This window comes from Haemaphysalis longicornis, unplaced genomic scaffold, assembly GCF_048455015.1.
Source record: "Haemaphysalis longicornis isolate Haplotype H1 unplaced genomic scaffold, Haemaphysalis longicornis Haplotype H1 scaffold_5, whole genome shotgun sequence".
Lineage (NCBI taxonomy): Eukaryota > Metazoa > Arthropoda > Arachnida > Ixodida > Ixodidae > Haemaphysalis > Haemaphysalis longicornis.
The window spans coordinates 136,128,677-136,156,507 of record NW_027526385.1 but is presented as its reverse complement, the minus strand read 5'-3'; the positions used below and the strand labels follow the sequence as shown (position 1 = coordinate 136,156,507).

The 27,831-nt window shown below is 52.4% G+C and overlaps 1 protein-coding gene across 1 annotated transcript in view; it reads right to left on the bottom strand.

Moving 5' to 3' along the window:
* Positions 1-18,710: 18,710 nt before the first annotated feature.
* The window catches only part of Fng (Fringe glycosyltransferase), a 133,437-nt gene continuing 124,316 nt past the window's right edge, over positions 18,711-27,831 (bottom strand). The window contains exon 10 of the mRNA XM_077671117.1: positions 18,711-22,042. Coding sequence (XP_077527243.1) covers positions 21,988-22,042 — 55 coding nt within the window. The 3' untranslated portion in view covers positions 18,711-21,987. The remainder of the gene's footprint in view (positions 22,043-27,831) is intronic.

Below are 27,831 nucleotides of genomic sequence, written 5' to 3'. Positions count from 1 at the left end.
GCAAGCTTTGCTGAGATTCTTGCACGCTTTTTATGGGGCCTCGCTTGCCCCAGCGATGTGTCGCACACATGTTATTGCGGGAAATCTGAAGCGTAATAAAAAAACTTCTACACAACAAATACCCTGTTCTTACCATGCTTACCATAACCTGAGGTTCCGGTATACGCCTCCTGCGCTGGAGTTTTGGCGACATGCAGCGCCCCTCGTGGCCGACGCCTCTGGGTAGTACCAGAGTCCTTCTGAAGGACTCTGGTAGTACAAAAGCATACGACCCTCGCCGCCCTCCATGTGTTTTCAATTACAAGCCAGAGTGAAAGTTGATTATACTTAGTTTATCGCTTTGTGGTGCGTTTAAATGACTGCGCACTGTATGAAATAGCCCTTGAAGTACTTGCAAAGGCTAAACAAAATAATATCCGTTAAAACAAGCCGATTTATCGGCTTTCTTTTGAGCGAGCTGCAGCGGTCGTCGCGGCGGGGGACAGTATCCCTAGGTCGGGTGTTCTAACTTACTGACGACTATCACCGTTATTTCTTCTTGCGTGCGGTCGACAAAGGAAAGTTCACGCGTAGCATAAACACGGAACGCTGCTGGTAACTGCAAAAGGTTGATACAGCGGGAGCATGCAAGCGAACGCAAGAATTGCGCAGCCGACTCAGCTGACACTGCTGGCCTGCAGCACCGCCTTGAAAACGAGTGGAAATTTTGTTTTGTATTTTCGCAAACTAAATGATTCTTGCGTAACGTTTTACGCCACACAATTTACGAACGGCAGGGTACATGTATACTAGCGAGTAGGTGAGAAAATAGCGTCAAATAAACAAATTAGGCGCTATTAAAGGACGCAAAACAAGCACCAAATCGCACGCCCGCTGCCTGCAAAGATGTGTACTTCTATATTTGCATAACATAACAGCCGCATACACGGCGCCCGGCCCCGAATATTTACATACGATCATCACTGACTCTGTTGGTTCTCTTCTATATATATAGTGCAGGGGTCGTCACTAACAATCTGAACGCCGACACGCCAGTTTTGTCCTCAAAGGGAGTTAGGCAGCGAGATAAGAATAGAGAATCGGTCGCTTTCAGTTGAATTGTCACCCATCTTCACACTTCGCCAGATCATTGTCAAATATTACTAGCAATTCGCTATTTCTTTTTTTCTTTTTTCTTTTTGTGTTCAAAGCCCCGCTTCCCCTCCCAACCGATTTGCCGTCCAGCCCTCCGCCGTGTCGGCTGCATGCAACTCGGCCCTACAATTCAAAACGTTGCTGACCTTCATTATAGCCTAATAAGTGCGAACTGGGAATGTATAATGCAAGATCGTAATTAAGTAAAGTGAGAGCAAACAAAGAGAGCGAGCGGCCTCTCAGTTCGTCTGACCACCTTGTTTTGCCGCCACTAATTTCGGAATCGCAAAACAGATTTCACGCTTCTGTCGCTCGCTGCATTTTGTCACTCAGACACGCAACAAAACGGCAAGCTAACGCTGCACCGTGTATTCGTAACGGAGACGCAAGCGAGCACTGTTTAATGAAAGTGCACGCATAGTGCGAAGGTACGCATGGTCCACCGGGCTCGCTGGCTTTTTTAGCGCGATCATTGCCGATTGCGTCCCTCTAATTTTTTGATCGGCCTTGTCACCTAGAGTATTGGTTTAAACTAAAAGTTTCACTTCAAATGGTCAGTGAACCTGCGAGTGGGAGAGCGCCGTCACCGTCCCGCGGCACTTTCGTCGGCGCTGTAAACGTATTTAGCGCTGCAAAGCTTTTTTCCCCTAATGCAAAGTTGATCGCCGGAAGAGACCGGACTCATCGGGGATGGGCTGGTGACTATGTCGCAAAACAATCGGGAACATCGAGCTCATTTTGCTTCTGTCAACACGGGATCCTATGGGACCCGCGTAGCTTTGTACTACCCGGAAGTACTGCCCAGAAGCCGCTTGCGCAGCGCCCCCTGGGCAGCGCAGGAGGCCTATATATAATTTAACTTGGAAGGGCACTTATTTTTTTAGGTAATCAACCTAAGGACCGAGCTCGCAACGCGAACTAGCCACAGCAGCGTAGCGCACAATTGATTGACTGATTGTAGTGTTTAACGCGCCGACGCAACGCAGGTGATGAGGCGCGCCGTAGTGGAGGGCTCCGGATTAATTTTGACCACATGGGGATCTTTAACGTGCGCCGAAATCTCGTACACACGGGCGTTCTTGCTTTTCGCCTCCATCAGAAAAGCGGCCGCCGTAGCGCACAATTACTGATTCTCCTAATGAGATACGTGCAATCAGACGCCGCGGTGGCTCAGTGGCTACGGCGTTGCGCTGCCGAGCCCAGGCCTCACGGACGCGGGTTCGATCCCCGGCCGCGGCGGCCGCTTCTCTGATGGAGGCAAAAAGCGAAAACACTGGTGTGTCGAGATTTCGGCGCATGTTAAATATTTCCAGGGGGTCGAAATTATTCCGGAGCCTTCCACTGTGGCGCTCCTCATATATAGGACTGGGCGTCGGTTAAGAAAGTTAACCCGATTAAGCGGCAGCTTTTAATCGGCTAATGAAGTTATTAATCGTGTGTGTGGGCGAGGGAGAAAAGGTAAAAATAAATATTTCCCGTTTGAGGGAGGTTTTTTACTTACTATCATGAGGTCGGCACGGTAAAATTTGAGCAATTCCAGGCCTTTATAGCAAGTTCGCACTGCTTCGCCGGCAAATAAGTTCAACCCTTCAGGGCATGAGTATGTTCACTGATACTTCAGATTAGCTAAGCTGATCATTATCACGGCTTGATGCGGCCGGGACGCATATCGCCGCATTTGTTCTCATTTACACTATATCTGTAATCTGGAACATCGGCATTCATCGATGCCCGCCCCTTAAAAGGTACTGACACCAATTTTCGGTGTTAATATTACTACACAGTTCGCTTCCTTTACTCAACAGAATACCCTAGCTGAAATATGAGCGGCCTGCGACACGCGACGCGGGTGACATACTTCAATTTCGTCTGATTTATCGCGCCGATGGAACAGTACGCGGAGTGGTGCACAGCAAATGGACATCAGCGTATCAGCCGTCTGAGGAGAAAGAACTGATCTTCGAGTGCACCGGCATGCCCACGGAAGGAGCAAGCTGACCCAGCCACCGCGAGGTGTACACGTTTTGGGGGAGGACACAACTGACAACAGTGCACCGCAGCTGTTTCTCGCTGCTACAACTGTGGCCATGCTTAGGGAATTTTAAATGACAATGCCAGTCAGCCATGGCATGGCGGCCTTTTTGTAGATTGTGTGTTTCTGTTGTACCTTTATGTTGTGTTGCACTGCGGAAGACCGGCAATAAAGGAAAGAAAAGTGTGACGGACCCCCGTTGACACGCTGGCAGCACGAGCGCCGTGTGGCCACAGCCATGGCCCAGGCGCTACAGCCAGTGCCACGTGCGGAGGTCGAAGCGTCGGTTCGATCGGCGCAGCCCAGCTACGCCGAGATGGCCAGGCCGCGCAGCACCCGGTAGCAGTCACGGCTTGGCACACAGACGCAGCAGCCTGCCCCCCAGTGACGATAGCAGCCCCGGTCTGCAACCCAGCGGAAAGCAACCAGGCGCCCCACTGCCCAGCAGCCTGCCCTGCCCGCAGCCCCAGTCGTTCCGCTTGCAGCCCTCGGGCCAGAGTAGCTATGCCCGTCCTTCTGGCACTGGCGCACAGCTTGTTGGGCCAACTTCCCGCCGATGAGCCTGCACGGATGGCGGCCACAAACGCCCTGGCCCTCCTAAGTCACCTCGCCCACCTCCACCATGGCTAGCAGACCCTGTCGGAAAGGCCAGCGGCCACGCATCCTGCAATGGAACTGCAACGGCCTGGGCCGTCACAGCGCGGAGCTGATTGAGCACCTGCTGCGGGACTCCTCCGACGTGCTGGCACTGCAGGAGGTGTACGTCTACGGCGACACCCCGCGCCTGCCGGACTACGTGTGCCATCTCAGCGCCACCAGCTGCCGCCTAAGGTCTTGCAGCAGCATACCGGCCGCGATGCCACCCACCCACAGGGAAAGTCGCGGGGAGCGGTCTATGTGCGGGCCACCCTCAACAACGCTCCTGTTGACCTGGCCCCAGTTGCTGTCGGCCCGATGGAGTGTGCCGCCGTGACGGTACGCATGGGGACAATGGACACCACCGTGACCAGCGTCTACATCCGGCCGCAGAAACCGTCGGACGTCTTGGCGCTGTGCCGGCTGCGCGCAAACATGGACTGGGACGCTGTAGTGTGCGGCGACTTCAACGCACATACCCTGCCTGGGAGAGTCACCGAGCCACCCGAAGGGGACGAGAGCTGTTGGACGCCGCCACCTCCTGTGGACTGCACTTGGCCAAACCCGGCAGGCCTACTTTCGTTCGCCTTTGTCGTCACCCTGCCACGGTCCAGCAGTAATGCATGGACCTAACCGTGGTGATGAAGTGGTGCGCCTATTCCTGGGAGACCGGCAGCACGTGGCGTTCTGACCAGTACCCGTACTGGTAACCACCGTGAGCGAGCCGACACAAGGGCTTACGCAGCCACTAGCTGGGTGACTTCCGCAAAGAAATGGTCAAATGCACTGAGGACCTGGAAGTAGACTTCCTCGCAGCAGCCATGCGGAGCGCCGACAAAACAACGGTACGAGAAGAGGTACCTCTCTGCACGCCACACTTGGAAATGGAGCTGCTTCGGCTTCGGGTCCGCCGCAACCAGCTACAGAGGAAGGCTATGCGAAGCAAGGTCCCAGAGGACTGGATGGAGTGCCGGCGGGCAGGCGCTCAATGCCGCTGATGGGCATGGCAGCGACACAGGCAGGGCTGGGAGTCGCTGTGTTCGTCCATGGAATCTCGCAGTGAACCGGGTAGAGCCTGGCGTATCTTTAAGGCTCACCACCACCAGCCGGCGTCCCCTGCTCTCGGTTGCCATATCCCTGAGCATCACCGAAGGCGCCCTGGCAGAGCTGTTTGCCCCGATCGGTTTGCCAGGGCCGCTCAAACCCTGCCTCCAGTTCCTGCGGACTCACCGAACGCGGCGCCAGCCACCCCACACGACCAGAGAGTGGCGTCCCTCTGCTCCACGGACATCACGCTCTGTGAGCTGCAGTCCTCCCTGAATCGCTGCCCCAAGCAGTGGAGTGCTCTGGTATCGATGGGGTGACGTACCAGATGCTGCAGAACCTGGACGTGACTCAGCTGGAGCCGCTTTTGCGGCTGTTTACACGGGTCTGGTAGACTGGTGTCCTCCCACGATTCTGGCTCGTGGGGCTCATCTCGCCAATTCTCAAGGTCGGCAAGCCCCAGAAAGAGCGAGATTCCCACCAGCCAGTGTCCCTGACGTCGGCTGCTGGGAATGTCATAGAGAGTGCAGCCCTGGCCCGTCTTGACTGGATCGTGAACCACAGCGGTGTCTTCCGGGAGCAGCAAAGCGGCTTCAGGTGGAATCGCTGCACGGATGACTCCCTGGGGTACGTCATCTCCATGCTGGAACAGGCCCGCCATGGCAAGGAGGTGGCCTTCCTGCTCTTTCTAGACATGCGGTCGGAATTCGACGCGGTCGCCCACGGGGCCATCCCTAGAGGCCATAGGTGTTGTGAGGAGCCTCAGGGGCTACATCCGGGCGTTCCTGCGTGACCGGACACTGCGGGTGAAGGTCGGCCGTGTGACTAGCAGTCCTCGAGACGTCCGCTCCGGGGTGCCCCAAGGGAGCGTGCTGAGCCCGTTCCTATTCAATTTGGTGCTGGCTCCTCTCCCCGACTGCATCCCTCCTGGCTGGCTACACCCAGTGAAGGTGACGGTGTACGCTGACGACGTGGCACTCTGGACCCATGGCCCCGCCAAAGACTGCCGCACAGTCAAGGCGTGCCTCCAGGAGGCTCTGGGAGCAGTTGCGGCCTTTCTCGAGAGCCGTGGCCTACAGCTCTCGGAGACCAAAACGCAGGCCATTATGCTGCACCCGGGAGTATGCAGGGCTCGATGGCCAACACTGCCCATCACACTCAACGGACGGCCTCTTCCCTGGCGGCTGACCGTGAAGTACCTGGGGCGGCTCGAGTGCCGGCTCACATGAATGCCAGCTGTCAAAGCCCTCCGGGCACGCAGCGCATGGGTGCTCCAAGGGGTGCGGCAGTTTCTGGCTCGAGGCAATGGCTGCTCACACCAAGTGGCGCAGCGCGTGTTCCACGGCATGGCCTCCGCAGCCGTTCTGTAAGCGCTTCCACTCGCCTGCCTTCGAACTTGACGCTGGCAGTCGCTGGAGATCGACCAGCTCTGCGCCATCCGCCTCTGCCTGGGCCTCTTCTACACGTCTCCAGTGACGGGCACTTACACTGAGGCGGGCACCTGGCCCATCGAAATGTGGCCCTTGCAGGCGGGGCTGCAGCACATCCAGCGCCTGCTGACCGCAGGCGACAGGGCTGCGCTCCTACAGAGGTTCCATAGCCGGCCCAACTCTCCCATGGGATCGCTGCTCACTATGTTCGAGGAGGGCATCGAGATGCTGAACCGACCGCGCCTGGAGCAGCCACCACCAGACACTGGGGAGGCCCTGATTATCACCACGACCCTCCGTGGGGTCCGCAACAAGCGTACCTCACCGCCCCAGGCCGTCCGCCACGAGGCGGCCGCCTTACTGCAGGACGAGCTGACCAGCTACCTGCATCTCTTCACGGACGGCTCCGTAAAGCAGAGAACGTGCGAAGGGAGCCAGCCGGAGCTGCCACCTGCCCTTCCCCACTCCCTCAATACGGGTGGAGCTGGCAGAACGGCACCTGGCCGCCGAAAGGCTCCTCGAGAGGGGGCCCCAGAACCATCCCGGAGTGGTCATCCTAACGGACTCCAAGACTGCGCTGCTGCGGCTGCACGTGGCCGACCAGCCCAGCAACCGCAACGGCTACCAGGAGCGCTCCCTTGCAGCCAAGCTGCACACTGTGGCCTCCCGAGGCTGCGACCTGCGGCTGCACTGGCTGCCGGGCCACAGTGCATGCCATCCGGGGCAACGAGGACGCCGACGCCCGAGCCAGGGAAGCCCACCAGGAGGGCACCCCAGTTTCTCGGGACGTCACTGCCTCTGAGGAGGGCCGCACCACCCGGGCCCGCATGGTGCAGATGATGCACACCGACCCTCGGGTTGAGTGGTCTGGCGCTGCGACCGTTGCCTTTACGCATCAGCAGGGACACCCGCTGCCTGCTTCTCCGCATGCGCCTTTACTGCTGCAATGTTGGAGAGCGCCTGCACCGAATCGGGCGCAAGGACTCCCCTACATGTGTGGACTGTCCGGAACCAGAGACGCTGTAGCACCTACTCTGCTTTTGCCCCCACCACGCGGGGCCGAGAATGAATGAATGAATAAAGCTTTATTGCGAAACTATCAGCCGGGTTAGGTACCCTCAGTTCAGGGCACCTCTAACAAATTTCTTTACGAAATCTGCAAGGCGGCGTTGGTCGTTTAGGGCTGGGGATTGGAGTGCTGCTCTCTCTCCGGGGAACGGGCTGCATCCTTCGAAGATGTGGTCCTGGTTGAGGGCCTTGGAGCACTTTGGGCAGGTGGGGGTTGGCGTTCCGTTGTCGAGGGCCACTCTGGCTGGGGTTAAGAGGGTACCCATTTGCGCTTGCCTAAAAAGTACTTGTTCGTGTTTCGATAGTTGTGGATGTGGGCGAACGTACGGGTTAGGGTGATGGCGGAGGTCTTGAAGAGTAATGGGCTTCGGGGGCGTAGGTTCCTGGGGTTGGCTGCGGCTGCAGGGAGCCCGGAGAGCGGTGTCACAGGCGAGCTGGTTGACTCCTTCATTGCCCTGAAGCCCGGCATGACCAGGCACCCAGTAAATCCTTACGTCTCCTTTGATCTTTTGAAAGAGGCTGTGTGCGCTAAGTGGAATGTTATTGTGTAGTATGCGGGTGCATGCTTCTTGTGAGTCAGTATAGATGTTAAGGGGACTGTGTGGGGATGCATGGTGGACAATCGCTTTTCCGATAGCGTAGGTTTCTGCTTCTGTGCTATTAAGGCAGGGGCATACGTCGGAGGAGGAGAAGCGAGCCTCGCACGTACTTACTGCCCAGGCCCAGATGTTCTTAGTGGGGTGGCATGCCGCGTCCGTGAAAACATGTTTTTCATCAAGGGCTCTAGTGATCTTTTTCGAAAAATACTTGGCTCGGATTTGTCGTCTTTCGTCGTTTTCGCGAGCCGCCATGTGCCTAGGTATTGGTGCTACAGTGATGCGGGCATGGTCTTCGCGGGGAATGGCTAGGTTTGCCGTGATTGCCTGATGAGCGGAAAATCCCAAAGAACTTAATAATTCCCTGCCTGGTTGGGTGTTCCGAAGCCGTATTAGTTGATTGTGCCGATGGGCCGCGATGATTTCCTTGCACGTAACATAGAGCCCCCTGTTCTCTATGTGGGTGTTCGCCGTGCAGATAGGAACACCTAAAGCGAATTTAGTCGTCTTTCGAATGAGAGCGTTAATCCTCTCGTGATGTTGATTTGTGAGAGCGCAGTACGGTAGCGCGTATCTAATTCGGGAGATAATAAGAGCATCCTGTAGTTTTAGTAGATCAGCTTCCTTCAGGCCGTGGTTTCGATTTGCAATTCTTCTGCAGACACTGAGTAATTGCGCTCCTTGTCTTAATATATGCGCTACCGCAGAGTCTGCTTTGCCATTGCTTTGGATGTGTAGTCCCAGTATCTTAATCTCCTTGCTAGTTTGGATGGGTTGGTTGTCTAAGTGCAGTTGAATACTTGGAGGATCCCATCGTGGGTGGTGAACTGGGAGGAGTTGGGACTTTTCAGGGCTGCATTGAAGACCGATGTCTTTGGCTGCTGAGCTGATGGCGAGAAGGGCTGTTTGTAGAGTGTCTTGAATTTGTCCTGGGGAGCCCTTCGAGGTCCAAATCGTGATGTCGTCCGCATATATGAGGTGTTGGAGGTCGGGTATATTCTTCAAGGCCCTGTGTATTCTTAGCGTGGCCAACGTGAACAGTGTCGGGGAGATCACTGCTCCTTGGGGAATTCCTTGTTGTGGGTGTGGGATAGTAGGCGTTTGGTGGTCTCCTACCCGTAGGGTCAGTTTGCGTTCCCTGAGGAAGTCCCGGATGTAGTTATACATCTTTGGCCCACATTTTGTAGCCTCCAATTCGTGTAGAATTGCATCGTGGGCTATGTTATCGAAGGCTTTCTGTAGGTCCACTGCTACGATGGCTTTGAGTTGCGCCGAGCTGGGATCCTTTGTGACGTCTTCATATAGGGCCAGCAGGGCGTCCTGGGTCGACAGTTTGGGCCGAAAGCCAAGTAAATTGTATGGGAGGCGGTGAGCGTCTTCCAGGTGGTCCTGAAGTCGTCTAAGAGCCATCCTCTCTAATAGTTTTCCCGCATTGGAGGTTAGAGTGATGTGTCTGAGGTTTGTGGTGGTGATGGGTTTTCCGGGCTTTGGTATGAAGATCATCTGGCCCGTTTTCCACTCCTCGGGGAGCGGAATTTTGCCGGCCCAAATGTCATTAATTTTTTCCAGGAGAAATTCCTGATCGGCATCGCTAAGGTTGCGGAGGGCTGGAGTTGTGATCTGATCAGGCCCTGGGGTTTTGAAGCCTTTGCAGGTGTTGATGGCCGCTTTGAGTTCATTCATTATGAAGGGTGCGTACATGTATTCGTTTTCAGGACCTTGATAGTCTACATACTTGGGGAAGGCCATTGGTGGAATATGTTTTTGCCGGATTTCTGTAAAGAGTTTTTGCGGCTCTTCGTGTTCATTGACCAGTTGGGCTATTTTCTGAGTGCCCACTCTCTTGGAAATTGCTGGATTGAGCAGGTGTCTAAGTAGCTACCATGTCTTCTTCATACTAAGCGTTCCTTGAAGACTGTCGCATAGGTCCGACCATTGCTGCGCTAATAATTTTGAAGTATATTGATGAATGTGCTTGTTCAGTTTGTTGATACGAATACGGAGTGAGTGATTCGTTTCGTTCCTTTTCCAGCGTTTCGTTAAGCTATGCCGAGCTTGCCAGCAGTGAAGTAAATGTTTGTCTGCAGCGGGTTCCCCTTCGTGTTGTACTGGATATTGCGTAATTTTTTTCCACGCCCGTTTGAGCTGATCGGTCCACTCTGTGATGTATTTTGCTGAGACTTGCCAGCGGGTGGCTCTGACTTTTTCCCAGTCGGTGAGTTGTTGTCGTCTCCACTTGATACGAGGTGGTGCAAAGTCGATGTCTATTAGGATCATGTTATGATCACTACCGAGATGTTCTTGTGTGTTGTACCATCGGATGTGTAGTCCTGGAGTGGAGAACGTCAGGTCGGGGGACGTGTCGCGTTCTACCGAGTTCCCGTGACGTGTGGGCTCATGGAGGTCGTTGTGCAGCACGTACTGATTGGCGGTGGTGTGTTTCACCAGTAGTGCTCCTTTCTTCGTATCTCTGATGTATCCCCAGGAGGTGTGGGGCGCGTTGAAGTCGCCGAGCAATACATGTGTATGGGGGCTTCCTAATGGGAGAAGATGGGAGGAGATGTCTTGCAGTTGGTGTTTAGGGGGGCTGTAGATATTCGTAATTATTAGCATCTGCTTAGGAGGGCCGATTTGTAATGTGAGCACATGCTCGTCATGATGAGTGATGTGAGCAAAGAGCTGCTTACTCGTCAACATTGCAAGATTGGGGTCGTATTGATGCGTTACGTATCCTCTGATGTTCGGTGTTTTGCCTGGTTCTTGAAGGGCGATGATGTCCGGTGTTCTATCTTGTGTGTGAAGCCATGCGGTGAGCTCTCCTTTTTTCTTCGGTAGGCCTCGGCAATTCCATTGTAGTACTCTAAGCGGCTGTGCCACCATGTTGTTGCTGAAGAATGCGTAGAATGGAATCCATCTTTGATTCGAGGTTATTGATACGTTGTGAGAATTGGGCGTTTATTTCTTCTTGTTTTTGGATGGACGACAGGATGGATTCAAGTTCAGTTTGCTTTTGTTGAAGGATGCAACTTTCCCTCTTTATCTCTTGTACGGATGCAGTGAGTGTCTCAGAGTGGACTGGATGGAAACAATTGCTTTCTGAATGGAATCTAGCATTGGGGAAGTCATGTCTTGCGTAGGCTCTTCCCGTGTTCGCTTCTGCGATATGTGCTCTGTGTCCATCGGAGTGATGTGCTGGCTGTACGCACAGCTTTCATATATCGGTGGCGCTTGAGGTGTTGGTACATTTTCGGTTTGTGGATGCATCGGACTAGGTACTTGCGGTGGGTTGGGCGCACTTGGTGGTAGTGATGGCGTGCGGGGCTTCTTGGCAGGTGGAGGAAGTTGCGGAAAATGTTCTGCTGTATCGGGTGGTGGTGTTTGTTCCTGTATTTTTGTTAGGGGTTCGATAGGGTTGTGAAGTTTTGTGAATACTGCCGGTCGAATAACTTGTGCGTAGCTAAGTCCGTTGTGGCGCTTCGAGGAGTTAGGTCTAGAGTTTTGTCTACTGTCGGGATTGTTGTGCCGTTCGGCCTGTGCTCACTGGAATTTTCGGGTGGCTAATCGTTTTGCGTACTCTTGTTTTCGAGTAATTTTGCTTGACTCGATACGAGCCGGGCATAACTCATCCAGTGCTGAGTGGGGGCCAGAGCAGTTAATGCACTTCGTAATGCAATTGTGTGCTCCCGATTTGTTCTGGAAGCCGCATTCAGGGCATCTCTCTGTCGGCTGAGTACAAACATCCTGTCGGTGGCCCAACGCTAGACATTTGTAGCACTGTTGTACCTTTGGGCGATGAGTGTAGCATCGTATTTGTGTGTACTCGTATCGGACGGTGGTAGGGACGTAGGTGCCTTGAAATGTAATCAAGGCTGAAGTGGTTTGTCCCATCATACGTGCGGCCAAGATTTGATATCCTGGGGGTGATAAATTGCGTAGTGTGTCCGAGGGGGTGTTGGCTGGAATTTGGTGAATCACTCCTCGACACGTGTCGCGGTCTGCTGCGTGGTATACGCTCACTGGGTACAGCTGGCCAGAAAACTCTAACTGTTTTACCCGCAGTAGTTTCTCTTTTGCGGTAACGGAGTGAGTGATTATAACAATTATGTTCTTCATGGCTTCTACTTGCATGGTGGTGTTAGCCGATTCATTCGGGGCAAGCTGAGCAGTCAGGCCTAGCTTCTGTGTCACGCTGATGGGGCTATGTGAGGCAAGTGCAAGGGTACCCCCTGCCCGTAAAATCAATTTGGTGGCCCTCACCTGTTGGTCCTTGGCGAGGGGATGGTGCCATCCGTTTTCGTCCAGTCGGTAGTACCTTTTTGGGGCCATGGCAGTCCTCGCTCGAGCCGGCGTAGTCGGCACTGCCGTGGTCGGGTCGGCGTCACGGAGGTTGACCGAGTGGCCTTCCAACGTGCAGGATCGAAAATTGGCTTTAAAAATTCAACTTTTCGGCGAAACCGGAAAATCTTGGTGTCATCTTGTTCGGGAAGGTGTCCTGAGTCTACTGGTGCCGGTGGTTTTGGCTGATGGTCAAAATGTCTGGGCGATTTCGGTGGATAAAGACGGAGCGATGTGAAGACGCGTCCAGCGCTCCGAGCTCTCGCACGTGCTCCCTCGCGGGGCCGAGAGCAGAGCTCCACCGAGCGCTCCAGCGTCGAGGCCTTCCCAGCGCCGGCATGGAGGGCCTTCTGTTCCCAAAGGGAACTGCAGCAACTCAACGGAACGTCTTCGCCCATCGGCTCCATTACCTGGAGACAACCGGCCTCACGCAGCCGCTGTAGCCGGGACTGCTGTGTCTGACTGATGTGCCCGGACTGACAGCTTTCTAGGGCTGACAGCTCTCTTTATACCTTTCTGTGTGTGTGTGTGTGTGTGTGTGTGTGTGTGTCTCCACTTTATCCTGTCACTCCCCCTCTAATTCCCTTTTTTCTGCAGTGGGTTGTATGCAGGTGAACTCCCTGCCTAGATCAAAACATCCCCAATGCATTTCCTTTCCTTTTCCTCTCCGGCAAACCACAACCAGGAAAAATAAGTGACGTAACCGTGTGCCTCCAACGTTCGTCACGAACTCGTGACGCCGTTTCACGCGCGCGGCCCGGCGAGCGGCGATTGGGCGCTTGCGCGTTCACGAAGCAATACACGTAGCCTGAGCAACAGGCATAACCACTGTTGAGAAAGGCACTCTTGCCAAAAATTAAGTTCCACGCGCGAGAAAGGTGCCGATAATAAAGCCCAGAATCACAGCATAAGCCTCCATCAGGTCTTTTTTTAAAAGCGGTCATAAAATTTCCGCCGCAGTCCTAGGCCTTACGCTTTCAGGCAGCTCATCCGCTCAGCTACGGCGGAGGGGCGGCCGAAACAACGCCTCCTCCGGTCTTTAGGGCCACAACACTAGCATGCCCTCCAACTAAACACCTGTGACGAGGCCGCTGCTCCCACTTTGGTGTACGATGCGGCCACGAGCATGCCTTACTATTCCAGGCTTAACGAACAAGCGAGATTGCCCAGCGCTAGCACTACAGCAGCTAACTCATCTATCTACACGAGCGATACAGTGACCGCACCAATATTTTCACCGATGGCTCGGCAACAACCTCTGGTTCTGCCGGCGCCGTGGTTATACCCCGATTGTCCATGAACACAGAATTCAAGATAGCCTACCCACCACTCCCACAGCTGCGAACTTACCGCCATCCGTCGCGTCCTTCACACCATTCAGCAAGCCTCATGCCGAAGGTGGGCGATGTTCTGTGACTCCAATCGCTCCAGTCAGCCCTGTGCCGTAGACCCCATGAACAGCTACTGGCAGACATAAGGCTACTGAAATGACAATGCCGCTCAACCGAGTCATGACATTGCCCTCCAGTGGATTCCCAATCACTGCGACATTGTCGGCAATGGAAGTACGGACGCTGCCGCCCGCTTGGCACAGCAAAAGTCGGAGACCATATCTATTCCATTATCCTTAATTAACGCTGCTAGGACTCTCCGCAAACGTGCCCGGGAGACCACGACAGCCAAGTGGACTACCCAAAAGTTTACGAGCTCCCGTATTCATTCCCTGGACCGCATCTTCAGCGTCATCTTGCATTAGGCCTCCCACGGACTGATGCAACCTTTGCCGTCTCTGGCTTGGAGTCGCCTTCACAAATGCTTACTTCATTTGATTAATATGGCAGACAGTGAGGCGTGTGAAGCCTGTGACACATCAGAGACCACAAGTCATCTTCTATGCGAATGTCCACGTTTTTCATTGGCAAGAAGGCAACTCTCCTCAACTTTACGGAAGCTCGATTCTCAGCGGCCGTTCTCTGAGGAGAAAATCCTGGGCAACTGGACTTTACCGTCATCTACGCACAAGGCGACAAAAGCGCTCCTGTGCTTCCTAAAAACAACGAAATTGCACAGGAGACTGTGACACAGAATCTATTCTGTATGAAGTCAATGAACTCTAACGTCTATAGTGTGTTACGCTTACCACACCTCTTTACGCTCTGTCCTTACCTGTTTTCATTTTTTCCCATTGTTCCCCTTTCCCACGTGTACGATAGCAAACTAGGCCACAGCCTGGTTGACATTCCTAGACTTTCCTCTATTTTTATTCCTTCCTTCCTAGAGTTCATCATTCACCAAACCGCACTTAGATGGCGTAGCAGCCACTATTAATGTGTATTAGGTCGATGTGAGAGTCACCACAAAACACCGCACTGCTGTATTACACTGCACCACACATAGCACCACACCAGTCACATGGCCGCTTATGACTTCGTCTGTTGATGAAGTTGCAACCTTTGCATAAGATGCATGGGGGCGTTCCGATGGCATACTCGCAAGGTGATGATAAGGCAGTCTGGTGAAGTGCCTCAAATGCGCCCTGAGGGTATCAATTCTCACGTAGATGGACAAAGGGTGATATCGGGCCACAGCAATGGTTGCAGCTGTTGACGTGCACCGTGGTAGGCCGAGGCAAGTTCGGAGGGCCTGCGCTTGTATTCCTTCCAGTTACAGAATATTTGTGCTGCATGTACAGTCTTTGTCAAAATTTTGTGGGCCACGGTGACCGTGGCCGGAGCAGGCGCGCCGCGAAGCAGGGGCGCTGCGCTTGCCGCTGTCGGCTGGTTGCGCGGCTAAAGATAGTGAGGGGAACTTTGGCGCTTCCTTTCCTCGCATGGCTGCCGCGATAAGTGCAGCGGGGCTGGTTTCTCAGAGCAGGCGCACTTCGCTTCAGTGCAGGAACTTTGCGCAGAACTTGTCACGCAGGACACACTACAAAAGCAATAGCAAAAGCTCTCCTCGCTCTCTTTAGCCGCGCAACCAGCCGACAGCGGAAAGCGCAGCGCCCCTGCTCTGCCACGCACATGCTCCGGCCACGGTCGCCATGGCCCACAAAATTTTGACAAAGACTGTACCTGGAAGTACAGGCAGGCTCTACCATAGGGAGCCCAACAATAGTGCATTATATAGCTGCAACGTTGATTTCATGGGTGTTCCCTACGTCTTGCCGCCAATGAACTGAAGAATATGGGTTACTGCAGACAGCCGCTTCTTTATACAACGTACGTGGAGGCGCCAAGAAAGGCCTCTATCGACACTAGCGCCGAGACACTTGTGACATTTCACATACGAGGACCTTTCGCCATTAATTGACAAAGGGTATGCATACGTGGGCTTCCGCGAAAACGCGAGCACTGCGCATTTGCTGGTAGAAACTTCCAACCCCTTTGTGTGCAGATAGGAAGTGGTCAAGTCTGCAGCTTTTTTGCAGGCCCGCGCGCACGTGCCGTCGTGTCACTCCATCTGCCCATATGCAAATGTCATCCGCGTAAATCGACAGATTAACCGTTCTTGGAAGCGAGGTTGCCAGGCCGATGAGTGTTAGGTTAAACAACGTGGGGCTCAAGACGCCTCCTTGGGGTACACCTCGGTGGGTATAGTGTACTGATGTAGGGCCATGTGGAGTCATTACAAAAAACGACCTCCCCGAAAAGTAACTCCTCACCCACTGGTAGACACGGCTGCCAAGCCCCACTGCCTGTAGTGCTTTAAGAATGGCATCGTGCTCCCCATTGTCATATGCTCATTTAACGTCCAGGAACAGCGCAGTGCATATGCGCTGGGCGCGTCTCTGCTGCTACACAAAAGTTACCGGGTCGATGACGCAATCGATGAACGAACGCCCACGACGGAAACCAGGCATGACTGCAGGGTAGACGTTGAAGGTGAACATTCTGACGGACTTCTGTCTGGTTGGGAAGTTACTGAACTGAGATTTAATTATGCTCCAACCAATACATAGACAAAACCCCGACGTTTCGAAGCCCGCTCGGCTTCTTCTTCATGGGTGACTGGGGCCATACTGAAGCTGCGTCTTATAGTATTTCACTTTCGCTGGCCTCGCACAAAGCCCCTCGCTGCGGCATGTAATCCGTGTGTGTACACCGAAGGGAGAGTGCCAAGCGAGCGATTAACGTTCCCAAGGGAGCGTTGGATGTGCCACGATTCCAGGAAAAGCCGTTTCCGCCAGTTGGTTTCCCTTTCGAGGATGGCCGTTCCGGAGAAGTCAATTTTGTGGTTGACTTCTCCCGAACGGCCATCTTCGAACGGCCACACCATCTTACTTCACCTCTCAAAACCGTTTATTGCTAACTCGCAAGGACAAAATCACATCTCAGGCACAATGACCTGTTCATACATCTATTTTATTATCTTCCTATTCGCGTCACTGCGTACGCGCACAACACAACGTCACTCGCTTTGTACAGGAAGCATTCCACAAAATATGGGCCACAGCTGACAAAGCTGGCAAAAGGTCTTGTATACAAAAATAGCGAAGCCGGAGGCTCTCTTCTTTTCCTTGCCACCAATTATATACACAAGCACAAAATATGCCGTAAAAGGACATTTCACAAGCGGAGGTGTCCTCGTCAACAAACGGACGAGGAACATTCGATATCACGAACTAGGATATGTACATATTTACACAATACTAGGACGCCTGATGGCGCATAAAAAACGATAAGATTAAGAGCTTCTAGTCGCGTGCAAGGCATCTGAAAAAGCAGTAAAGACATTAAAGGGACCCTGAAACACTTTCAATAAACGGTTTCACTCTTTCCTTCGCGTCTGGAAGCACTGTGAAAGCTAAAGTTTTCGTCAGCACACAGCGGCACTGCGTGTATTGCTCGTCACGCCAGGTACGCCTTCCGTTTCTGCTTTGCTTTTGTGGCTTTATTTTTAAAGTTGCTATCGAAACGGGTTCATTACTGCAACTGAACGAAAACCAGCCACCAGCCGCTACATGGCATTAGTGACGTAATTCGAGCCGTCAAAGAACGTCAAGGCCGGGAAAGAGAGAAAATCGTTTGAGCGATTTTTTAAGTTATCTGATGGGCTTGTAGCAGTGATTTTTGGCTGAGGTACTTTGCGACCTCCTAATCTAAGTACTGGGGTGACTAATTTCGGCAAGCATTTAATATTTCAATAAAAGTTGAAAAAGGTGTTGCAGGGTTCCTTTGACAGAGTAGCGAAAAAGTTCATGGCAAAGTTAAAAAACAGACGTCGATTCACTATCGCCTTGTTTAAAATAGAATTGCAACCATTGCGCGCAAAGAGTGGTTCATAAGAACAGCAGCAAAGGCGTCAGCTCCTGATTACATCAATGCACGAAGACGTCATTGCCAAGAGGTAACTCTGAGTAAGTGTACATCATCAGCACGCTTCGGCGTGTTTTTCTCACGACACGGCCTTGCAACGTGGCCCCAGCTATACGCCTCGGCAAAGAGGGTGAAACCATGCGAATTTTCTCAGCGATAGAATTTTGGCACTTGTACAAGGTTGTAACATGTCGTTTCCGCATAGGAAAAAAAGATGCAAGTATTGTGTGCGGTTTTTGATATAGATGGAAGGAGATACCTGGAAGCGTTCCAGGCTACGGAGTCAGAACGGCGGATTGCATCGAATTCTGCGAGCATTCGCCTATGGGTTGGAGTATTAGAAGCAAGGTTAAATGGCGCAATAACGTGAGCCCCGTCGCCATTTTTCGCACGTTCGTTGTATTTGTGGGCATCAGTATTGCAATTGCGGGTAAAGCGTAAGTGGCTCTGTGAACAGACCACGAAGCCAAAACCGCCAAAAAATAGCCCACCAAAAATAGAGAGTTAGCCTCGTTTTGAGCACAGAAAAGGCACATCAGCTCGTTCGTATACTCGGGTACAACTTAAGAACAGCTACGGAAGTTGCCGCTGTGACTCATCACTGCACCCGGATATGTTACTACGCGCAACACAAGTAGCGCGTTACTGGGAATATTTCGAACAGGGGTACGAGCCGTTGCTGTGATTATTTAGACCTAATATGCTTATAAACTGCTGCAGCGACAACCTACGTGATAAAAGGCAGACATAGCAATCTCCTATCAAGACGCCCGCACGTTGACAGCCGGATTCATCGCCTAGGTGGAGTGATACCGTACATGAGCTATTGCCGTTCTTAACTTGTTCCCGAGTATAGGACCTCTATTAATAACGTAGAAGTGATGAGTGGTTGCGCGGCGTATGTAACGCTCAAACACTGCGTAAGCATCTCGGCTGATGTTCATATGAAGTTCATTTAAAGGATTTGACAAGCGAGTTGACGAAGTATACTTTAGGTTGTTCGCGACTAAGAAGCGTGCCTCTGTTCCGTGTTCGCGGTATGTTTCAATCGAAAAAAACCCCTTCCAGGCCTCGATACACAAATTTTTCTGCTTCTTTTTTTTTTTTGATCTCGTGTTGATTAGCAGAGCGATGACATTCCTCATAAAGTAATACAAAATGCAGCTGCAGTGTCGTTACTGGGCGCAACAGATTCGGTTTTGTTCAAGAGGGAACTTCACAAGTGCTCACTGAAGCATCGCTGGCGCATCGTGTCTAATCGAATCCGGTTATTTAAAAATGTACCGCGAATCTTGGCCCGCTTTGCTGCAAATGTAGTCTAAAGACAACAGTCTCTTGCTCCGGTCGTGTAACTGCCTCTCCCCTCTCCCCTGTCCACCTCTCACGCTGTCCCTTCCGGACTCGTCACTTCCATGATAACCGCAGTGGAGGTTTGCTGAATTCAGTTTGATTTTCCCGCGTTTGCACTGCTGGCGCGCCATCTGCCGGGAACCTTTGTTACTGTTGGGCTTGGCGCTTGATCTCGGAGCTTTAGGCCCTAGAGCGAGCGAAAATCAAATACCGCAAAAATTTAGTTTATGTCTATTATTAATTAAAAGAACACTGCTAGTATCAGTTATGTATTTATGTTCTGCTTCGAAAACGGCTAATGTTTTCTTTTTTTCTGAACAATGTTGACAGGTATGAAGCGTACAACCGGACTTAGTAGTTTGGAAATGCCTTGCCGGCATAAACGTCTCGCTCAGGAATTCATCTAACTTTCGGCCGGGCGGCTGAATCGAGGAAGAGACGAACAGGCAGACAGAGAGACAGACAGACCGAAAATTTTGATGTTTAAGTACCTCAATAATGCTAACTTGGGGCCAGACGTACCACATATTCTGCGGCAAAACAAAACAAAACCTGCTTTCAAGCTAACGGACTGGGCATCGCGCGCTTCTTCCCGATTGGTCATCACGAGCCACGCTGGCGGTCGCGGAGGGTAGGGGGACAACAGCCCAACGACCGACCGTTCACTTGTCCAGCTCGGCCGGCTACCGACCTCACGGCAGCATTCCCGCCTAGCCGGCGACGCGGGATTTACAAAAAAGAGAGAGCCGCAATTAGGCGGGCGACCGAGGCGCGAGCAGAGGCAGTCACTCCTCCAGGCCCGCGGGACGTGGGTACGACGACGACGCAATTATAGGTCGTTGCATGCGCGCCGATCCGCGACAGCCCGGCGGTATTAAACTGCCGCCGCTGTTACGCGCCTAGCACCCCTCTCCACTTTTTGAAAACAAGAAGAAGAGGCACGATGGAGGCGGCGATGTTTTGTTTTTCGCGTTTTGACACCCCCTGGGCTGCCATAAGCTTAGCAGGCATCTGTAATTGCGGCGTAGTCCGCTGAGCTTACGTAAGGCCGGTTTTCTTTGTAGGGTACGCGGTGTCAACGACAGGACGACATTGCAAGAGTTCGCCACGTAGACAGCGCCTCTGGCGATGCTCAACCGATTGAAGATGAACGCGGTCAAGCACTTTAAAAAAGATCAGATAAAACGTCCGTTGCGAATGTTGTATAACAGATGAATTCATTTCAAGCTGGCTGCGTTGCGTTCTTTTCGTAATGCTCAACAGAGACCTGCGTAATTTCTGGCCGGTCGTGCACAGTTCAGCTTACTTGAATGACATGGTACGTGCAGCGAAGGCCTCGATGAAGCGACGTAATTAAGCGACACAAAATAGCACGCATTCCTTCAAAGTGCACTAACGTCAGTTGTGTCTATTTGGCCCAGCAGTTATGCGAATACCACACACTCAGTACGATGCAGTTCGTTGGAAGTTGAGCCCATTTTGATGAGCTAATTAACAAACTTCAAAAAAAGACAAAACGAAATTCACAGCTCTAAAGGATATACCTTGCAAGATTAAAAACATTACCGCGTGCATGCACCGTCAGTCCCGTCTTATCAACCAAAGGCAAAACACAACGTTCCACAGCTAGCGAAAATGGCAGCTAGAGCTTAGTTAGAAGAAAAAAGTATGCAAAGTGGCAGATAAAAGCTGAAGATAGTTAATCAAGGGCTGCTGACAATGAAGTAGCAATGTTCGCTGCCTTCTTCCATTAGTCCGTGCAGTTATTTGATCGGCTTGGTAAGGCAAGAAAGCACGGAAAGATGCAGGACTAGCTAACGTCCACGTTTTTCCTATTTTGTACTTGTGATATCTTCACGACGCTCTTGATTGTACACTGTTCTGCGCAAACTCTTCGTACTACTCCTCGATACCCTGGTATTAAACACGATAACAGACTAACAGCCCCCGCAATACTAAGGCTCAATTCCAGTAGTAATTATCCTTTAACGTTAAGCCTTGCACACAACTCGGTGGTGAGGGCTCACTGGCAAGGCACGGCAGAGGCTGGCGTCGGATGGCCACAACTAGTGGACCGCCCCATCCAGACGTCCAATAATTAAACGATACTTCTTCAAGAAGACCAGAACCAGTCACAAACCCCCTATTTGTCGCTCCTCTGCGCACTGTTCGCCATTCTAGGCCATTAAAACAATTATTGCCACAATTGAGTATGTAGAACCTGTCTTCCATCGATGTGTTCGTTAAAAATTCTCCTCTGAGTTAAGTTTCCAAAGAGATGAAAGGCAGTTTGGCAACATATGCACACATACACATGACGCGTAATTATCCAACAGGTTGCATGCCCGCAAGGTTAACTGGCATCTTAACTGCTTTCAGAGACATATGCAACAAATGACAGAGTTTTGAACGCGGACAACACGTCCATATTAAAACTGCTCCTGGCCAAAAATCGCTGTCACGAAACGCTGGCAATTTGTGACCTTGCGTTTAAAAGTTGAAACCATCGCTTCAAAACTGCCAATTAAAACGTGCATTCAAATTAGCATTTCGTCGTGAGCCACCATACCAAAAACTCCGTGGCCGGACATAATAATGAGGCTCGTACAGAAATGGCAGTGCGTTCCCGAAGAGCTGCTCAAATCAAAGTGAAAAGAGTTCGTTTGCAGCACAGTTGAAGTTGCCGTATGACTTGATAAAAGGGTCCTCCGAACCTGACCGGTTCGAAGGAGCTCCTTGCTCGGAAGTTGAGGGCGCGAGAAGTCACAGGCGTGTCCATCGCGCACAGCACTTGCCACCACACTGGCTCGTCCAAAAGAGCAGTAGATGCTTCTTCGTGCAGCACGTATTGCAGGACACGGCAGCCTGAAGCACGTAAGTTCACACTTCGTTTGCATCTTCTCCAGAGGCAATTGTTCTCATTCGGATTGCACGAGGTGTCAACACGGAAGTTGACGGTAGTTCTGTCACCGGTGCACAAAGGTGAGCACTCGGAGCTTCTGTTGGCACTTCCGGGCTGCACCGGTGTAGCTAGCGCGGGGTCATCGCTACCTGGGGCAGAAGCTGAAGTTCGGGAACAGGTGGCAGTGCAGAGACAGGAACCTGGGAAAAAGAAGGGAAGAAATGAGTAACAAGACGATATGAAACACAGAGACAGTCACATCGTTGACATCAACGTTGCAAACACCCCATCCACAACGGCATCCACAGCAACGAATCAGAACAGATCAACGTCACCACAACGCATTCAACGAACCACCTCGACTTCTCTCCCTCGCCGTTTCCAACGTTGCGTGACGTCTTTTAGCGCGGTTTCGGCCCCTCCGGGGGACGACGAACATTCCTGGCCAACTCGGGAAAGTCAGTACGAAAATAGGACATTCACGGGCATTGATAGCGAGTTGCTATTCTAGCAGTAGTCAAGTGGACGACCTTTGTCAACCTTAGGTAACTGGGGCTCGCTACACACACCGAGCGCACACAAGCGTATCTGGGTTCAATCCGGTCGCTGCTAGCCGAGCCAAATCCGCCGGCGATCAGTTGAAGGTCGCGACTTTAGCACGTTGTCCTCATCGTCGCCTCCGCGTGAAACTAGCTTCCACGGGTATAATAAAGAACCAGAAGCAGTCCTGCTTAACGAAGCAATACGCCGGGGGCAGGCGAGGTACGAAGACTAGGTTCTAAGCGGCGCAATTTCAAAACTGGTTATTAACCCGCCTTGCTCCCGCAGTAATCTCGCGGTTGCACAACAACCTCGGGCCACTCGTGAGGCCCGAGAAGGCGAAAATAATTTCGAAAAACGACGAAGCGAGCAGTGCTGCAGGATAGCAAAGAAAGAGGGTCGCCAGCAGCCGAAGTCCATGTAATTACGCCCGACAGAACGCACAGCCGCAGGCTCAGGCGACGGGGGAGAAAAGATGGCGGGAAGGGACAAGCGTTCGCAGCGCCCCCCCTTCCCCGACGACGGGACAGGGTGGCGCCTGAGACCGCGCTGTGCGCCCCGGGCAGCGTGACTATCTTTCTTCCGACCGTCGGCGGCGTTGCAGGTCGCGACGGCGATTTGCTGCGAGCGACAAAGTGGCAAATAACAGTCTTTCGTGCCACTTTGCCGCGCTGTCGGTTCCCATCATACGAACCGCCAACTTGTGTAGTGTGCGACCCACCAGGAGGCTATGGCGAGGCTACCGACACGGGGAAATTGGCGGTTGTATCGAGCACCTACGCAGTTTTTGTACCGCGTAATGTCGATTTCCAGTGGTCAAAGTAGAGCGTCGGAAAAGAAAACGACCTGTCATGTTCGCGCCCGCGGCCGTCTTTATAGTTTGCACAGAGATGTCTTGCAAAACATAGAGGTGGTCAAGCTAAGGCCGTAACTGTGTGCGCGACACGGAAGAGATGGAGCGAAACATCCGAGTCAAGGATGAAAAAGACCGACGCTGAAATGTTCATGGAGCTGTCGTGTCAAGACACTTCACGCCATTTTGCCTTGCCTGCTTGCCTAAATGTGCCCGCGCTTTTCAGGATCTAGCTTGGAGTGTCTTAGGCCTAAGTTGAAGTGCGCTATCACGTTACTTTCACCCCCCCCCCCCCCCCCCCCCCGAAAAAAAATAACGGTTTTTATCGGCTGAGGTGTTCTTTTTTTTGTGGCTGCGTGAATGTGGCCTAAACTATACTCCAGCTACGAGCTCTAAGGTGACAGTGCATCTAAGTGAAGTGGCAGCCATAGCCAAGCCACCAAAGCTGACTGTAACGTGTCGCTGTTGGCCTACGCCCGTGCTCGCGAGAGTTTAGTACCGCATGCGTTGCTTAATTGTTAGCAATTCAGTGACCCACGCCTCCAAAAGTTCGCCACTGCTTCGATGCTGAAGAAAACCGGAAGGGGGAAGACCGTTCACCCAATTAGTACAGAGAACCATAGAGCGCGCGCACACAAACCCACCTCTTACCACACTGTAGAAACTGCCCCCCTACCCGCTGCCTCCAACTATTTCCTGCATCAAACACTTATCGGAGGGGTCTGTTTAAAACAGACAAATTTTAGCGTATACCGTCATTTCACCCGTGTCGCAGAAAAGCCAGCTTCGTCGGCGGCGTTGACCATGAGAGAAAAATCGGCGTGTGCACAAAAAGAATACGCAGCGCGACTTTGCAGACTGAAAAATGTCCGGATCGAAGGCGCCACCCCGCTTCAGAAAGTACTGTTACAAGGCGACGCGGAAACGTCGTGTGACGACGTAGATGTATTTACAAAATGAAAAATCTATGAGAGGTGGTGTCGCAGCAAACGTCTGGAGATGATGATGATGATGACCTCAAAGTTTGTGGCGCGTACCCACAAGGGGGGATTGGACAGAGCTAAATGACTTGTTCAAATTCGTGAGGACCTCAAAATACTTATTTATTTCCGGAAAGAGAGAGGCCGAAATGACCGAGCACCGGGCGTTCTCCTCGACGTCCTCGTTCACCCCTGATCCCCCCACACGCTCTAATGTTTCTTGTCCTCGTCGTCTGCGAGGCTTCCTCGTGCAATGCGAACGAGAACCGTCATGCACCGCGTTTCACTCTTCAAAGCGAATCTTAAGCGCCCCTCAATATTTTTTTTAAGCTGCACTGGCGTTACAGACCTTTAAGTTCCCATCATGGAAAATGATTAAATCATCATGGAAAAATGTTTTTGTGAAGTCTGGAAGCGAAGACAATCCGACAGCCATTTGCACGCGAACTGGTACCATGAGAACGAGAACCGACTCCGACTAGGGAAGCAGGCGTAAAAAGGAGTAAAGATAGGTCGACCAGTGGGCAGGCGTATGCGAGCTTCCTTTTACGCCGCCGACCACAAAGACCTTGCTACGCGATGCAATTTAGCTAATATATTGATTACGCCTACTGGTTAAGTTGGCTTCATATTGCAACAACAAAACAACTGCTGTGTTGATTTTGTGGCGCAGTTCCGAAGGAAATGCGACGTGAATCCTTGAGCAATTTAGCCAGGAGGAATACTGTTAAAAAGGACGTGAGATATTTAGTGACCTTTTTTTTAGTTCCTGGGGCATTATTTTAACTGTTAGTTGTGCTCGTGTGTGAGAGAGAGAACATTTTGATGAGCGGGACAGTGCGAGTGGAACCCTAGTCCAGGAATCCATGTGTTGCCCTACCCTAGCGGTCTTCTCCCTGGTAAAGACAGGTCTGGTGCACCGTTCGGCAGCTGGCCGTCTCCCACAGCTCAGAAAATGAACCGGTGAATACGGGTGGTATGATTGTGCTGTGCGCGCATTCCAGAATCACATGTTGGAGGGCCACTAGTTGTGAGACAGTAGCAGATGGTCGTCTCCTCTTACAGCTCAATCGACCGCGTATAAGGTCCGTCATTGTTTCTGCAGCACTAAATTCCGACGCCACGTGATGTAGTCTCTTCTCGAAGTAATCGATACAGTTCGTGCACACGCTATCCGTTTCTAGCTTAGTCTTCGCCGCAGAGCGAAAAAAAAAAAAAAAAAGCAGGGGGCAATGGCCACGCCCCGTTCATTCGGTGGCCACATCGTTCGCCTACCGCTCTTCCCTCGGCCGCAACGCAGCATGCGGTAGGCGCAGTCACGACGCGCGTCCACTTCAATTGCGGTGTAGGCATGCGGGCGAGAAAGACTACACGGCCTCCCGCCAGGATGAGGCGCACCGAGTGAGTCAAGCGGCCCCTTCAGTTCCTCCTCACCAGTCACGCGAAGGGAAACTTGACGACCACCCCAATGACGTCTTCCGGAATTCGGTTAAACGAAAAAACCGGCAAATTTAGAGCGCCTATCGATTTCAAAGAGCGAGGCATACCGCATTCCGACAACTCTTTTCTACACAATGCGGCCTCGCAATCGAAGCCGCGGCGGTACGGCATTTTACTGCAGTCGCACAGTTACAGTCGGTTTACGCACGGCGTAGCATTCGAGCTATGCAGCAGAGCTCATTACCGCTAGTCTGAATCTATAGCTCTTGTCCTTGCGGCGCTTATGAAATAAGCTGTTGGAAGCAATGGTGTATGCTAGCGACATCGGAAGGGGCCGGGGCGTTCCGCTAAATTTTCGGGCCCGTGGACAGGAAAAGAGAGAGAGAGAGAGAGAGAGAGAGAGAGAGAACGACGACGCCTACCCGGCCTGTTATGGAATTACGACTACCTAAAATTATTTTTCTGCTGCAAGTGATGCGGCGAATTCGACATCTTGTCTCGGCACGTTTAGTATTTTTCTTTAGCAAAAACTAGAACGTATATATCGGGCGTTTCACTTTACCGCGCCCGATGCATAACACTTTTGTACTAATTGTTAATTCATTTATTGCTTGTTTTAGCTTTTGTTTGTAACCATTTGAAATTCCTTTGAGGGGTAGGGGTCATCCAAACTTTTCCCCAGAGAAATATTTCCTACGCCAGTGGACAGCCACGCAGGCTGAAGGAAACTTAGCCACGTAAGACTGATAGCTGCCTGCCGCCATTGTGCCCCCAAACAGCATGTTCCCCAGCCAGTTTTAGCTGCTTTGGGATGACAGTGCAATCTTCAACGTGCCGCACACGCGATGTGGTTGGGTAGTCCAGAAGAGCGCGTCAAAGAGCTGCGACTTAGAGCAGCGGCGGCAGCTCTTCTCTTGGTACCACGAGCATGACCACGAGAGAAGCGAAACCCAGAACGCCTCCGCCCGCCGCCCCGAGGTCCCCCGCGGGGAGATGCCAATCGCCGCCAGAGCCTGGGCGCACGCCTCGAGTTTCCGATCACCCGCCTCCACTGCAGCCCAAGACGAACGTCGCGCCTCGAAGACGGGGCCGCCTTTATTGCTTTCCCTTGCGCCGCCGCTGTTGTGACTGCCACCGCTTCGGAAGAGCCATCTTCCCCCTCAAGAGCGTGCAGAAAGTGAGGCCGGCCATCGCCTGCCGCTGTCGGTATGCCCGGCTGCCAGATGTTGTGTCTGCCGCCGCGACCCGTCTCGACGTGGAGTGCGTGTGTGTAATGAGCTGCCGGCTGCTGCTGCTGTGGCCCGTGCCGCCACCGCACAGCTCCGGAATGACGCCAGGTGGCGCCGTGGTCGCTACTGCGCATGCGCCCGAGCATGTTGCTCTTCTTGAGGTCACACGTGAGGTCACGTAGCTGCCCTTCCTGCCTTGAGAAATTGGTCCCCCTCTTATCCAGTTACTGCGTCGTCTGCAGTCTCTTTTTTGTTTGCTCTCTTGTCTCCATGGTGTCCGTCCAGTTAATGCGCTGTCTGCAGTTTCGTGTGCCCTCCCTCTTTTTACAGCCATCCGCAGCTGCTGCCAGCGGGCAGGTCATTATAGTCGAGGTTAACGCTTTGGATTCTCCGCTGGTCACATAGCAATGAACTAGATAGCTCTCTACACAGTCTGCGCCCAATACAGTAACATCCTGCGACAGCGTCGGCTGCTTTGCACCCTTCCCACCTTGGCAGCTTCGTTGCAAGACACTGCGGTCATTGACGCCACTTTGTAAGGACACCTTCAGTTTGAGCTATGAGCAATAATTCCGCAGCGGTGGCGTTTACTTTTGCTCCATCGAGGAAATGACTCTATGCTCAAAAAATCGGCCAAAAGAAAAACATTTCGGTTCCAGAGCCTCACTGATCCCGGCGACAACGTTGAACCACAATACAGTGGACACCCGTTAAGACAAACTCGGTTAAGACGAACACTATAGTTACGATAAACAACATTTTGCTCTCTTGTAACGTCAGCAGTGCGAAAAACCACCAGACTTAAGACGAATTTCTGATAATACTGTCGCGAAGCGGAGATCTCTTGATGTTTTCTGGTTGTTTTTTAAGTTCTGCCCACAGCCAGGGCTCTTCCTCCAAAATGTTGTGTGCGAAAGCGCTTCGGACGCGGCTGGGCGGTGGCCCCC